This window comes from Rattus rattus, chromosome 9 (genome assembly GCF_011064425.1).
Source record: "Rattus rattus isolate New Zealand chromosome 9, Rrattus_CSIRO_v1, whole genome shotgun sequence".
Lineage (NCBI taxonomy): Eukaryota > Metazoa > Chordata > Mammalia > Rodentia > Muridae > Rattus > Rattus rattus.
Genome location: NC_046162.1, coordinates 80,327,425 through 80,342,641, shown reverse-complemented (window position 1 = coordinate 80,342,641; position 15,217 = coordinate 80,327,425). Strand labels below are relative to the sequence as shown.

At 44.1% G+C, this 15,217-nt stretch overlaps 1 protein-coding gene across 1 annotated transcript in view; it reads right to left on the bottom strand.

Moving 5' to 3' along the window:
- Positions 1–1,217: 1,217 nt before the first annotated feature.
- Stxbp4 (syntaxin binding protein 4) overlaps positions 1,218–15,217 on the bottom strand; it is a 127,349-nt gene continuing 113,349 nt past the window's right edge. Inside the window, exon 16 of the mRNA XM_032914218.1 lies at positions 1,218–1,795. Within this exon, the coding sequence (XP_032770109.1) occupies positions 1,681–1,795 (115 nt within the window). The 3' untranslated portion in view covers positions 1,218–1,680. The remainder of the gene's footprint in view (positions 1,796–15,217) is intronic.

Below are 15,217 nucleotides of genomic sequence, written 5' to 3'. Positions count from 1 at the left end.
AGGGTCCCATGTCAGCTCCCTCACAAACACGGGAGGACACTGCAATGGGGGCAGGGGGCGATCTCCTAAAAGGAGTGTGCTGTTCATTCCTCTCATAAAAGTGTGTGGGTGCCTCTTCACTTCTCTGGGACTTGAGGAAACAGCTCCCTCTGCAGCTGCTCTCAAAGCTGCCCCCCACCCCCACCCCAATCATCCTCTTCGAAGCGCCCTAAGATCCAGAGAGCTGTGAGGAGAGGCCTACATTTGCTCCAGCCACTCTGTCTTTCCTGGGGTTAAAGTCTCCTTGTCGGTCTGTATTTGCCTTTATGTTCTTCCTCATGACGGCAAACATGAATCCTAAGTGGATTCAACTTAAATCCTAAATCTTAAATGTACTAAGGGGTATGGGTGAGCACCATGCCCACATGTATTCTCCATACACATTCCATATATGAGGTAAAACTCTGCAGAACATGTAGGCGCTAGTGTCTGATGCTGCCATAGGTGCTACTTCACTGCAGGAGCTCAGTGGCTTCTTTATAAAGTGGCTTTAAGTAGAGATGCTTGCACTGTGCTCTTGGGAGCGCCATGCTTACCTAAGTGATGCTGGGCTGCTTTGCTGGCTCCTGGCCTCCACCCTTTTACCGGCAACTCCAGCAGTATTTAAAAAGATACCTTTCTCCTGTCAGCTCTCCTCAGATGCTCCCACTGGCCATGGCACCCAAGCATGGCAAACCACTGCCATGAGCCAGTGTCTCTATTCTAGAAAATCCAGCCACGGAACAAAGCCCACTGAAAAGTCACAGAGCAGTGCCTTGCTTGGTGGGTGTCTACGGGGAGTGGTGGGGGTGGGGATGGGGCTACAGAAGGAAGAGACTGGGGTTATGAAGAGGCAATGTTTGGCTCTGAGGTGTGGAATGCACAGCTGTGGACCCAGCTGCGTCAACAGAAAGTGGATGCTCTGCTGGGCCGCGATCTCCCTCTGTGAGGTCAGTAGGGAGCAGGCAAGGGAGCCTGGGCACGGAATCGGAAGATAAGGTGTGAGTCCCATCCCTGGCACTGCATGCTCTGTCTCTCGGAACCACTGTCTCTCCAGCTGAAGCTGTGAGTAGAAATGCCCTGTGGATCAGCCATGCTGTTTGGTTTAAGTAAGACAAGGTTTGAAAGCTTTTTATAAACGATAGAAGTTTCCTAATGATATAAGTCACATGGTGTCCTATGAGGTACTGGTGAAAAAAAAACACCCCAAAACCCAAGAGTTGCAATCAGCAGGTAATGGGATAGGGGTTGGGCGCCCTCCCCTAGCTTCCTCAGAATTCTTTCCTACGCTGTGAGGAGAGAGGGGGAGTTATCAAGAATGTTCGCTATGTTCATATAACCTTTCAATATAAAGTGTTGCTGTACGAACCATTGTATCTTATACCAAACAAGGAACTATACATTGAATTATAAAGATCTAAATATAAATGAAGATATATGCATATAAAATCTGACTATATATGACTAGATTATTTTCAAACAACTACTATAGTGACAACTGATCCTTAGCATGTACACAAAAATACCACGGTTTCAACTCGACACCCGGCCTGGTAGCATGTGCTGGAGTCCTGTGTCTCAGGGTGTGGTGTCGTGCATCTGGTTGTGCATATATATTGAAACGTCGGAAGTCTCTGGAGCTCCGTTGCCCGTGGAAACTCATCAGCTTTTCAGTTCCCTTAGCTCTCTGGGACAGTCCTCTTCACTCTCCTCTGCGCAGGACAGGTTCAGGACACTCATCATGGGGTGGATCCAGGACGTGGTCTGTGTCACGTGGCTTGAGAAGAACAAGGGGTGCACATCAGCATGTGAACATCTCTTTCTACCCAGCTGAACAAGTACTGATCCTGGGGACCCCGTTGTTGGCCCCTGAGACAGGAAGCAATTAGAACCAGATCCAGTAGCGCTAAGAAGTCCACCTCACACCAGTCAGAACGGCTACGATCAAAAACTCAGGTGACAACAGATGCTGGCAAGGATGTGGAGAAAGAGGAACACTCCTCCATTGTCGGTGTGATTACAAACTGGTACAACCACTCTGGAAATCAGTCTGAAGGTTCCTCAGAAAATTGGACATTACACTACCAGCTATACCACTCCTGGGCATATACCCAAAAGATGCCCCAACATATAACAAAGACACATGCTCCACTATGTTCACAGCAGCCTTATTTATAATAGCCAGAAGCTGGAAAGAACCCAGATGCCATTCAACAGAGGAATGGGTACAGAAAATGTGGTACATCTACACAATGGAATACTACTCAGCTATCAAAAACAATGACTTTATGAAATTCATAGGCAAATGGATGGAACTAGAAAATATCATCCTGAGTGAGGTAACCCAGTCATAAAAGAACACACATGGTATGCACTGACTGATAAGTGAATATCAGCCCCAAAGCTTGGAATACCCAAGATACACAGACCACATGAAGCTCAAGAAGGAAGACCGAAGTGTGGGTGCTTCAGTCTTTCTTAGAAGAGGGAACAAAAATACTCACAGGAGGAAATATGGAGACAAAGTGTGAAGCAGAGACTGAAAGAAAGGTCATCCAGAGACTGCCATACATGGGGACCCATCCCATATGCAGCCACCAAACCCAGACAATATTGCTGATGCCAAGAAGTGCATGCCGCCAGGAGCCTGATATGGATGTCTCCTGTGAGGCTCTGCCAGAGCCTGACAAATACAGAGGCAGATGCTCGCAGCCAACCATTGAACTGAGAACAGGGTCCCCAAAGGAGGAGTTCGAGAAAGGACTAAGTAGCTGAAGGGGTTTGGAGCCCCATAGGAAGAACAACAATATCAACCAACCAGAAGCCCCAGAGCTCCCAGGGACTAAACCACTATCCCAAGAGTACACCGGGATGGAGCTATGGCTCCAGCCACATATGTAGCAGTGGATGGCCTTGTCGGGCATCAATAGGAGGAGAGGCCCTTGGTGTAGTATAGGGGAATGTCAGGGCAGGAAGGTGGGTGAGAGGGAGTGGGTGGGTGGGTGGGTAGGTGAGCACCCTTACAGAAGCAGGGGGAGATAGTGGGTTTCTGGAGGAGAACCCGGGAAAGGGGATAACATCTGAAATGTAAATTTAAAAAAATCCAAAAATAAATGAAAAAAAAGTAAAAAAAATCATGGCTTTTGTCTATTAAAAAAAAAGAGAAGGCCTGGAGAGGCTTTAAGGGTCTTTTATAACCATGAATGAAGATGAATTTATCACCCTGAACTCCTGTTTCCTCACCTGATGGATGTGAGCATGTCTATGGCTGTCTCGCTGGGTGCATGTCTGGAGTTGTCTGCTGCCCTCCTTTTCCAATGTAATAATCTGCTACACTGACGTTACTTCTTTCTGTCTCAGTTCTGTCCCTTCCTAATTCACTCTCCACACCAGCCCAAAGACCGTGCTAAAGGACAAAGCATACACTGTCATCTGCCTGAGAACCACGCGGCTCTACCCACCTCTGGGTCAAGAACATTCTACAGAATGATCCTGGGAGACATCCCCTCCCTAGAGGGTTACTGCACGCCTACTGCAAAGAAGCGATTTCTCTTCCAGATTCCTCCCATCTGAACCCAGTCTCACCTCTGACACAGCTAACTATAAACGCACGTCTATTGTCATGGCTGCCCGGCTTCTTAGAAAGCTCCTTTCCTCGATGGCAGGAACTGTTTCTTATCTCTGCATCTGTGGCGCCTGATGTGGTCTCAGAACAAATGACAAGTGTCCTGAAGAGCACTGTGGGGAGAGGGGGCAGAAGCAGAAGGAGGAAGGGGCGCATAGGTGGGGATGCATTTGGGGAATGGCAGAATGCACAAATCACACTCCCGACTGGTGGACCTGTACTTGGAGGTTTCATATCCTAGTTCCGCTTCCTGCGGATGCCGCTTCCTGCGGATGGTTCTTCTAAGTCCACTACCATTTGCTCAGCCCTTGGAGTGGCAGGCTGGGGTTAGAGGGACATTTATAAATGTATCCTCCAATGCAAGTAGATTATTAATAGTTTCAAAATGGTAAAGGACTTCAAGTTGTTCAAGAATCAAAGTGGAGGTGACAAGGCCCAGATGTCTTCATGGTTTGCAAAGTTTGAGTGCGGTGGTAGAGAGGGGGTCTGTGAGGGTAACTAGCATTAAATATCAGTGAAAACCTATCTGGAAACCACCGCTGTAGAAGCTCCTTAGAATATAATCATATATAAAAGGTGTTTAAATTGTGTTACCTTATAACTGTGGGACAATGATAATCCTATATACAATAGGCTATCAAATTAAAAAAACAAACAAGTGTCACGTGTGGGTTACCCACTTGAGTTGTTGGCAAGTGAGGCCACAGCTCCCCAAGCCCCAGACACTCCCGGCTGTGGCTATGGCTTTCTACCCCTCCAGAACCTGACAGTAAGACCCTATTGCTGACGATCCTACATATTTGAGTCATGGGGCATGGAGAAATCAAGCTGGTGCCGAGCTGGAAGCTTCGTCCCTTACTGCCTAGCTCCCACAGTGCTTGCAGGTTCTACATATGCTGCAAGGGAGAAGGGCCATCCACAGTCTTAGCCAGCCATGACCCCGTGAACCACAATGACTGGTCTGACAAGATATGCCCACTGGTGACACTGTTCAGGAGTAAGCAACTACTTCCTGATTGGGTTTGAAACTTACTCCCCAAGATAGAACCCATGCATGGTCCCATTAATAGGGCTAAAACCCCATGGCTATCTAGGTCATAGGCTGTAAAGAACCTTATACTCTTACTGTGCTAAATAGACAAAGTGACAAACTGCCTCCCAAATTCTTATCTTCATATCCATATTCAGAACACATCTCTCTACCCTCATCAGGTGATCAATACAGAAACCCACAACTTAATACACAGATAATACACAACTGTGGCATGCTCAGCTCTAAACGGGATGCCACCCTGAACCTACAAGACTCGGGGATCACTGAGAAACAGTGGCCAGAAAGAGTCAGAGGTAGTGGATGTCTGCAGTGGAAAAATATTTGCTGGACATGACAGGGCTGCTGCACTTATGAACTCACACAGGCATGACTGTGCATAAGACCTGCACAAGAGCAGGCCAGCCCAAGTCCCTGCCTATGGGGGAAAGGTGCACGCAGTCCCACCAGCCTCCCAGAGGCACTACTGTCAGCTGATGGCTGTAGTGGAGGAACGAGTCAGCTTCCTTCAGGGATTCGGCCCCTGAGCGCTACCCATGCTTGTCATACGTGCACATACAGATAGTTCTGAGTAGCCTTGGAGGGCTTAAAACAGGAGCGCATGACATTGGGAGAGAAGAGTTATGGGGATGGGCAAGGAGGGGTGATAAGGGAGGAAATGGGGAGTGGATTTTATCAAAACACATTGTATGCATGTATGTGATTATCAAACAAGGAATAACATATTTTAAAAGGTATCATTCTCTCAGCAGCAATCCACATTACTACTCTTTTAAAAAAATGGTTTAAAAAGGGATTTCTTATGAAGACTAACCTTACTAGGGCATCAACTTTGAACAGGTTCATTTCATTTCAAGGATGTTTTGCTGGCCTAAACTGAAAGTGCTTTTACAGGAGTGTTAAGGAGTGTAACCAAGAGGGCTGGAACAGCACGGCAAGGTGAGATGGACAGCCGCCATTCTACGGAGTACATGAAAAGGAATGTGCTGGATGCCATTCTTCAGTAGATTTCACAGTCTGTCTGCAGCGATCCTATGCTTATCTGCAGTGACAATGAATGGTGTAGCTAAGTGAGTGTAATTTAAATTATTTTAAATACCGCTTCCCTTATAATGTTACCTGGATGGACAGAGTAGGAAGCAAGAAAGCCAAGTTTTGCAAATGACATTCTCATTCTTGAAGTATCAACTGTGTAACCCAGGGACATTGGTGAATTAGTAACTCAGAGTAATCCAAAGCAGTATAGCTAAGAAAAATATAGTTACTGACTCTACCACCTATATTAGAAAGTGTTATCTGTAGCCCAGGCTGGCCTCGAACTCGTGATCCTCCTGCCTCTGCCTCCTTCAGCAAATCTTACCGGTGTCCCCGTTGAAGGAATCATAGAAAGGACTGAAAGAGCTTGAAGGGGCTCGAGACCCCATATGAACAACAATGCCAAGCAACCAGAGCTTCCAGGGACTAAGCCACTACCCAAAGACTATACATGGACTGACCCTGGACTCCAATCTCATAGGTAGCAATGAATAGCCTAGTAAGAGCACCAGTGGAAGGGAAGCCCTTGGTCCTGCCAAGACTGAACCCCCAGTGAACGTGATTGTTGGGGGAGGGTGGAAATGGGGGAGGATGGGGAGTGGAAGCCTATATAGGAAGGGAGGGGGAAGGGTTGGGGGATGTTGGCCTGGAAACTGGGAAGGGGAATAACAATCGAAATGTAAATAAGAAATACCTAAGTTAATAAAGATGAAAAAAGAAAAAAAAAAGAGTTATCTGAAATCGTCCCTGTTAATAACCTTCATCAAGACGTTTTATTGACAAAATGTGGCCTCACTCCAATGTCATTCCATAATGTTTGACTAATCTTATATTCACAGTACACTTTTCTGTATGGAAAAAAAAACAAGATGGTAGCTTGATTGTTTCAATAAAGAAACACACACACACACACACACACACACGCGCGCGCGCGCACACACACACACACGGAAAATCCTACCTGAACTTACGACATCCCAGTAACCATTTACAACAAAAATAAAACCTAGGCAACAGAGAAATGGTTTCTGGTGCTGAAGAGTCTACAACTGGATCTCTGAAAACAACGAAACAACAACAAGAACAACAACAAGAAGGAACAACTAGAACCAAACACACAGAACGCCTGAAGCTGACCCAGGCACCCAGCAGACACTCAAGCAATGTTTTATTGATAATTAGGGCCTTTTGATTAGTGCAAGAACACCTTGGAATGCTGCCTGCTTGCTGGAGTGCAGCCAGCTGCAGCCTCCCGTTCAGTTTCTGTCTAGCTGAGCACTGTGGCCAATGCTCTTTGACATAATCAGTATGATGAGATAATCCTAGATTTACTGGCTTGGAGAACATTCTAGTATTAGAAATATTTCCGCCCTGGTTGTGTGTTTGGTTTTTCAGCTGAGGGTGGAGAATAAATCAGTCCAGCTGACTACTCTGTTTAATTAGTGAAGGCCTCATGGTTCATGAAGGGAGACGTTGCAGTTCAGAATGAAAAATTTAGAGAGGCGGTAAATAAATGGACCTGATTGTGAGACACACAATGTCCTCATCTGAACACACTGTGCCCCTGACAAGTGGCTCTGCAGACGCTGCATGACCTGACCTGGGGAGTCAAGCAGTCATCTGAAAGGCTAATACTAATTTTTCTAAGCGATTGACAGTTGGATATCAATAACTATCAAGCAGCAGGTTGCCAATGCTGTTTTTAAAAATAATATTAGTAAATTAAAAGGCATACTGTGGAGTTTACTTAAAAGAATCCAAGAGAACATGCTTTATTTTATTGGCAAGGAAATGAGTGAATTATTTAAATCTCATTATAATTACCCTCCTTATGTTTCTTACTTCTTAGCTAGAGGATCAGAATGTGTTCTTTCAAAACGAAAAGCAAATTAACTTAATTCAAAATAAAAATTAAGGACAGTCCCTAGCAAAAAGTGACTTAAGCACAAAAAGTACAACAGCTTTACAAAAATTCCTTTATAACTGATGGTGAAAGATGACCTCCTGTTCACTCTCCATGCGGACGCTCTTACGTCACTGCGTCCTCCTGTTCACTCTCCATTGCTGATGTGCTTTTATATCACTGTGAGTTTAGGAAGACTTGCCTGGATTATTTTATCATGCCTAAGACAAAGTTGCAGGATAATAAATGAAAAGTAATGACTTTTCAATGTAATTTAAGGGGAATAATTATATATGTAATATAATTACTATTTTGATATTATACATAATCAGAAAGTAAAAATTGGCAAAGACTCCTTAATATACTTTATTTCAGGACCCAGTAATATTGAAGCACTGGAAAAATTTTTAAGTGGCTACAAAATACAAGTATTAATGATGATAAAACATTTGCACTTGAAAGAATGTTTGTTTTAAAGGTAACAAATTAGAATTTGATTTTTATTGTTTATGACACTATGAAATATATAGCAGATATCTAATATTAAGATTCAATTAATCTTTAGATCTCAGCTATAAAATTATTTATATAAGAATCAATCTATCTACTATCTATCTATATACACAGTTTTAAAAGAACATGTTTTGATCCTCTGTGTGTACGTGTGTGTGTGTGTGTGTGTGTGTGTGTGTGTAATATTGGAAAAATTGCTGTCAGTAGACTAGTAAAAGATACTGAAAGAAAATTCCAGATAAAAGTGTTCGTTTTAGTGGTTATTTTTTTTCCGATAACCTATCCAGATTGTTGTTGATTACTGAAGAGTAGTGAAGATGAAAAAAGAAAAAAAGAGAAAGAAAAATCTCAGGAGTTCCAAAGCTTATATAATTAATTTTAAAAGAAAGAAATATTATAACATTATATTATAATATCATAACGTTAATAGTGATCCATGTTCATCATCACAATAAAAGAAAACCTTCATATAATAAAGCAAAAACTGTATCCTACCAACACTGACACCTATACACGGTGTCTGCAGACACTAAGGAATGATTCTATAGATGTGTGCAGTTGGTACACCTGTCCTTTGTCACATGACCTGTGTTGGACTGCCGTGCTGTCCATCCACACTGCTGCGTTGTTACGGGAGCCAGCTGCCCAGCAGAGACTATGGCCCCCAGTTCTCATTTGCATCCTTCTCTGAGTCCAGTGAGAAGGGGCAGATTTGCTGCATCACCTGTGAGAGCTGGGGAGAGAGGTCTTTAAAAAGCTGAAATGTCTCCTTTGCTCTCATTCCACAACCACTCACTGACTACAGACACCTCACGACTTTAGAAATGGCAGAGTCAGACAGAAGGGGTCTGGGTCTCAAGTTTGGCACTCAGAAGATAAGCCATACACTCACCAGCTAGGGTTCTGCACTGCCTTGTGACTGTTAAGCCACCGAAAGCAGATCCGTGGCAGTATATGGTAGCTTTAATCAGTGCCAAGCAGGAAGAGAGTATCTGGAGAGGAATCTAATATATACATATATGCATTTTATATTTTAAAATCAGTAAATTAGGAATATGTTTCATGCTACTTGAAATATACCAATAACCAACTTAAATTCCAATGCTTTTAGTAAGCCTTACAAAACAAGCTTTATAGGCCTGGATTTGATTTTTTTGGTAATACATAATGAACGTATTAACATTTTCCATAAGTTCCAAATTTGAGACTTCAAAAATCCCACCCAAATTATTCAAATCAATTTCAACTAATTTTATATTGATTCTAAAATCATTTTTTCCTACCCAAATTAAACTGACCACAGCAAAAATATAGAAGAAGCTGGAGATGGTTCAGTGTTTAAGAGCACTTGCTGCTCTTGCAGAGGACCTGGGTTCGGTTCCAAGCACCCACATGGTGGTCCACAACCATCAGTAATTCCAGTTCCATGGGATATGACACTTTCTTCTGACCTCTGACGGTACCAGGCACAAATGTAGTATACAGACATATATGGTGGTAAAACACACACACACACACACACACACACACACACACACACACATACACACACACACACACACACACACACACACGCAATTAAAAAATAGAGCCCTTAAAGTAGGTATGTGCTACAGGAGAAAGGGATTTATAAAGCCACAAAGCTGAAAGGGATTCTGAAGGCGACCACCTCAAAGGTCAGGAAGCTTATGTTCTGAAGCTGCTTGAGATTGCAACATACTTTCACTCATACTAAACACAATCCTGAGACTTAACCAGCACAGTACACAAAGGACCTCTGTGTTTCTCCCATGAGCCTTAAATCCTGGCTGTTTTTGATGACGCCACCTTTGCAGGTGGGACCAGCTGGGTCACTGATAGGAGGAAATCATGGTGAGAAAATGGTATCGTTAGCTCCAGGGCACAGGGCTGGCACATGACTGAACCAGCACCTAGGTCCAACTAATGACTTCTGAGAATTTACCAGTTATGTTCAAGTCATCTATTATCCAGGCTGGTTTCCATAGCAATATGTGAAGAGGCTCCGGGCCGGATTAAGTGACCTCCAGAGAAGGGCTCTTCAGTTTTGCAAAATGAAATTAATTAAAGGATTAACTCAAGGATCATAGATTATATATGTAAAGCTATTATGCCTTTTAAAAATCCTTTCCTGTGAAATTCATGAGAAACATTATGTGAGCAACTGAGAAAATAAAGGCTTGTGTGAAGCCGGGTCAGAGGCTGTGTTTTCCTCAGTTGTAGCAAGGCGCTGCCACACACCATGTATGGCGTCAGGGAGTGCTTGAGGCATGCATAGCTATAAATCCCTCTGAGTATCCCTGTAGCCACAGCACTGGGGTAAATCCTTGACTGGTACTCTAGCTTATTTATAACTGAAGATAAGGTAATTCCCAAATGTGATAATGATGTGGACTTTCCCTAAGTGGTTTATATGTGTTTATAGAGATTGAGTATTATCAGGGAAATTAGAGTCACCCAAAGAACACCAACATCACCAGGTAATTAGCACCACCAGCTCCCCTTACCAACAGTCTTACTCCCATTGACTTGCAAGATGTATTTATTAATTTGGGGCAAGCAATTGAGCTATATAATAATTGAAACAATTTGGGCTCAAGCTTATTTTCTAAATAGACGGGAGTCTAAGTAAAGATACTAGACTCCCAAGCTTTGAGATTTAATTGTTCATTATAAAGGAATACAATCCTTAGTTAAAAAAAATCTTGAATTAACAACTAGAGTGCAAAATGTTACGTTACCAAAGACAATAGTGAAGGTGAACAATCCGCTTAGACTTTACACCACACCAGGATTTCTCAGCCTGTGGAAGGATCAAATAGGCCCAACCCAGGATTCTAGACCTTGGACACTAAAGGCTCCTGTAGCCAGATGGAGTTTGTCTTGGAGATCAATGCTAATACTCAACGAAGGGCAGCTGTGGTCCAGGGAGACCATGCAGCCTCCTTGCTATGAGATCACACATTCAATGCAGACTTCCAGTTGGCATGGGGGTGCGTCCCTGCCATCCCAGCAGAGGGAGGGTGAGATAGGAAGGTTGTGAGTTCGAGGCCAGCCTAGGCTACACGGGGACCTCATCTGACAAAGCAAACACACAAAGAGATTCTCTGGTCTGAGGCAGCTGGATATGATTTCCATCAGACAAGCAATTTCTAGTCTGCAACATTCCTTAATACTGTTGCCTATTTACTTTTTCATAAAAAAATCTCAAAAAACATTATTTTGCCCTCTAATTTCATAGTTGACAAAGTTGAGGTTTAGAGGGTTAAAGTGCTCTGTCCAGTGTTACACAGAACCAGGACTGGGGCTGAGATATACAGCACCAATCACTTTCCTTTCTTTTGACTACACATCTGTACACAGCTCCATCTTCATACAAACAGGGCTGTTCTAGGGCCTAGGGCTTCCCACACCAAGAGTCTTCCTGATATTAGCAGGAGTAGATATGACGGAAGCTAAGTTAAGGCAGTCAGTTCTATTGGCATGAAACTGTCATTCCAGCTATTTGGGAGGCTAAGGCAGGAAGATTATGAGTTCAAGATCAGCCTGGGCAACATAGTGAGACCTTGTGTCAAACTGAAAGGTAAAAGGAGCTGGGGATGTAATTCTGTGTAGAATGCTTGCCTGCTGTCAGGAGAACCTGTGAAGCAAAGGAGAAAGTTAAGGAAAAGTGACTTAGGGACAGTGCCATGCTCTAGTAAAACTTACCGAAAGCCCTGCTTTTGGAGACTGTGTGCAGGGCAAACTGATAAGGATTAGATCGGTCATACTGGCCTGAAGGGACCTCTGTGTCCTTGTGATAAGAAGAAACAACAGAGCATTCTCCTCACCCCCCCTTTCAACACACACACACACACACACACACACACACACACACACACACAAACACATACAGACACACACACAAACAGATATACACATAGACACACACACACACACACACACATGTACACACACACACACACACACACACACACACACACACAGACACACACATAGACACACACACACATACACACATACACACACACACACACACACACACACACACACACACACATACACACACACAGACACACAAACACACAGACACACACATACACAGACACACACACACACACACACAGACACAGACACAGGGAGGGCAGAGGGGCTTGTGAAAGGGCCAGGTGAGAGGGGTAGCAGCGGCCTCATCAGAAGCCAGTCCTGCTGACACTTTAGAATTTAATGTTCAGACGTTGGCACTCAGGGCTGTGAGAAAGATTTCTGCTCTTTAAGCTCCGAGTCTGTGGCATTTCCTTACAGTAGCACTAGCAGACTAATACAGCGACCAAAGCTAGCAGAGCAAGGTTTGATGAAAAAAAAAATCGGTACTTGCTAAAAATATCTATAAAAATAAAAGTCATGTGCTGTCAGGGAATGGGTTTTTAATACTCCAATGTGACACTGGAAACCATGCTTCAGGCAAAGCTGTACCTGTCTTTGGCTAAGTGGGCACAGGGTTTCGTGCGCGGAGTCTAGAGCTAGACACTTTATTCATCTCAGGGGGTTTGCCATCCTGAAGATCCCGAGCCAGCTGGCTGGCCTTTCACTTAAATGACAATTTCTTCTCCAGCACTCGGTATTCCTACACCTCTTTGTAGATATTTATAGACGCTCTCGGGCAAGCCGTCTCGGGCTTGTGGTCAATGCAGCCTTTCTGCTCCCAGCACAGGGCCACCGACTGGCCAGAGAGTTGTATGGATGTAGGTTTTGGCTACCAGTTTCTATTTGCAGCTGCACAAATGTTGTTATTTAAAACTCACTGGCAAACGGCGGCAGAGTGAAGAAGGCCCTGGAAACAGACGCCTGCTCAGCGCTCACCCGGTGCCAGGGACTTTGCTAGGAGCTTCACAATCCAGAGTGCACCCAGTTCTCAAACTCTCCATGTTTTCAGGTAGGAATCAGAATCACAGAGGCATTGAAATGACCCACCAGCTCACCCTCGAATGTGGCGGCATCAACTTGAAAACCCATCAGACGCCCTTTTACTCCCTTCAATGGCTTCTCCAACTTGCCAACAGTATTCATTCATTTGAACTTTAGTCCCCAAACATGCCCTGCTCTGTGGCAGGTAACGACTACTTCTAAGCAGGTAGCACAGAGAGTTCGGCCCTGACCCTCGGCTTGGGGTTAAGATGCACTGCCAGACAGCTCATCTTCGGCGGAAGAACTCCCTACCTGTGCAGACTCATTGCAGACCCCACCTCTTCCTCATCAGAAGTGATTTGGAGAGCCACGTGAGAAGACCTACATTCCCTTTATGTCCCTATGGGCTCTTCCTGTAAGTTTTCACTCTTATACATGCAGGAGTCCCTGAGGAGCCTCAAACATTCTCACCAAACACCGAGTCAGGGGCATAAAACCTGTCCTGACCTCTCCTCAAATGAGCCACAGGTTACACTAGTCTGTCGGTGGCAGCTACCTGACTCACGGGAAAGGGAGCAGATCAACTCACGAGGTCTTGGGGTGGGGGAGCTCTTGACAATGTCCACTCAAGCGAAGCTGTAATAATTTGCCATGGATTTACCAAGCAGACATGAGTAGGTTTGTATTTCCAACCAGAACCCCACTTCCCCTCTCCCTCCCCCACCATCACCTTGAGTTCTGCTTGTATTACTGTCACTTCAGGTAGCATCTGTTTGTAAATGACAGTTAGGGTCTAAGACTCCAGGACTTCCAATTATTCATTTTGTATTTTCTATTCTTTTAAATTCTATAAAGGCCAGCAAGACTGCTCAGTGGGTAAATATACTGCCAGGAGTATAATTTGGTATTGAAAGCAAGTATCTAATATTAAGATTTCTATATTACTTATGTACAGATATTAGATGAACATATAGCATATTTTTATGTGCCCTTTGGTTAGCATTCTCTACCAGTGATCCCTGACTTCTGGAATCCATACTCCTGGGTCATTGCCTCACACATGTACCAGGTTGATCCTTGTGACCTGTGACTTATATGATGGCAGAACACACACTTCTGAGGCAGGTTATAGAGGACACACATCTGTCTGGGAGACATCTGTCTGGGAGTCTCCCATCCCTTGCTGTGGGGGAAAGCATTGTTACGTTGAAAATATCCTTATATCCCTATGCCTGAGACATGGCGAGGACTGGAGCATCCTGCCAGTAGCAGTGAGTGTGTTTGGTGCAAGCGCTCTAGGGAGCCTGCTAAGCCATGCTTCACTTCTCAGCCCTTTTAACAGATGGTTTGACAACTCCATGAGAGGTCAGAGAGAAAAAGAGAGAGGTGGAGCAGAGGGAGAACAAGGCGAGGAGGGCCAGAGTGCCAGAATAGTGCGGAATGTTGCTCTTGTCCTGTGGGAATCTGAAACTGGTTTAGAAAATAAATATACATTATTTTAAGCTTCAAATTTTGAGGAAAATTTAAAATGCAGAAATGGAGAATTAACGGTCATTAATCACAGTGAATCCAAATCCTCCAATATACAGTTAAACAAGTATAAGGAAATCAATTGGTAGCTGTGTCCAATTTATGACCGATTTGGTTTTACAAGCAGAACTCATGGTAATTTCATCATATTATATAACACGTACCAAAAGTATATGTAATTCTAAAGTAGAATCATAACCAAAAATGTCAATAAACATCATAGTATGTGACTTCAGAGGATGAAAAGAAGCTGGGTAGAGGCTGGGAGATGATTCACTGGATAAAGTTCAGCTCAAAGAGCCTGAGGACAAGCACCGTAGTCTGAATTCAACCCCTGGAACCCATGGATAGGAACCAGGTGCAGTGGCTCGCACTGTAACCCCAGAATTGTGGGGTGCGAGGGGAGGAAGGGACAGGAGAATCTGGAAGTTCGCTAAACACAGTCGCAGGAATAACATCAGCTGCCTCAAACAGTAAGAAGGGGGTAACCCCACTGTGGCATTCAAGAGTCCCACCCTATTTTACACGATAAAATAAAATAAACACCAAGTAGACAAAAAGGAACTTAGGTGGAAAAATGACCAGCTGTCCACCTAATTATCTGTCAGCATGCTTA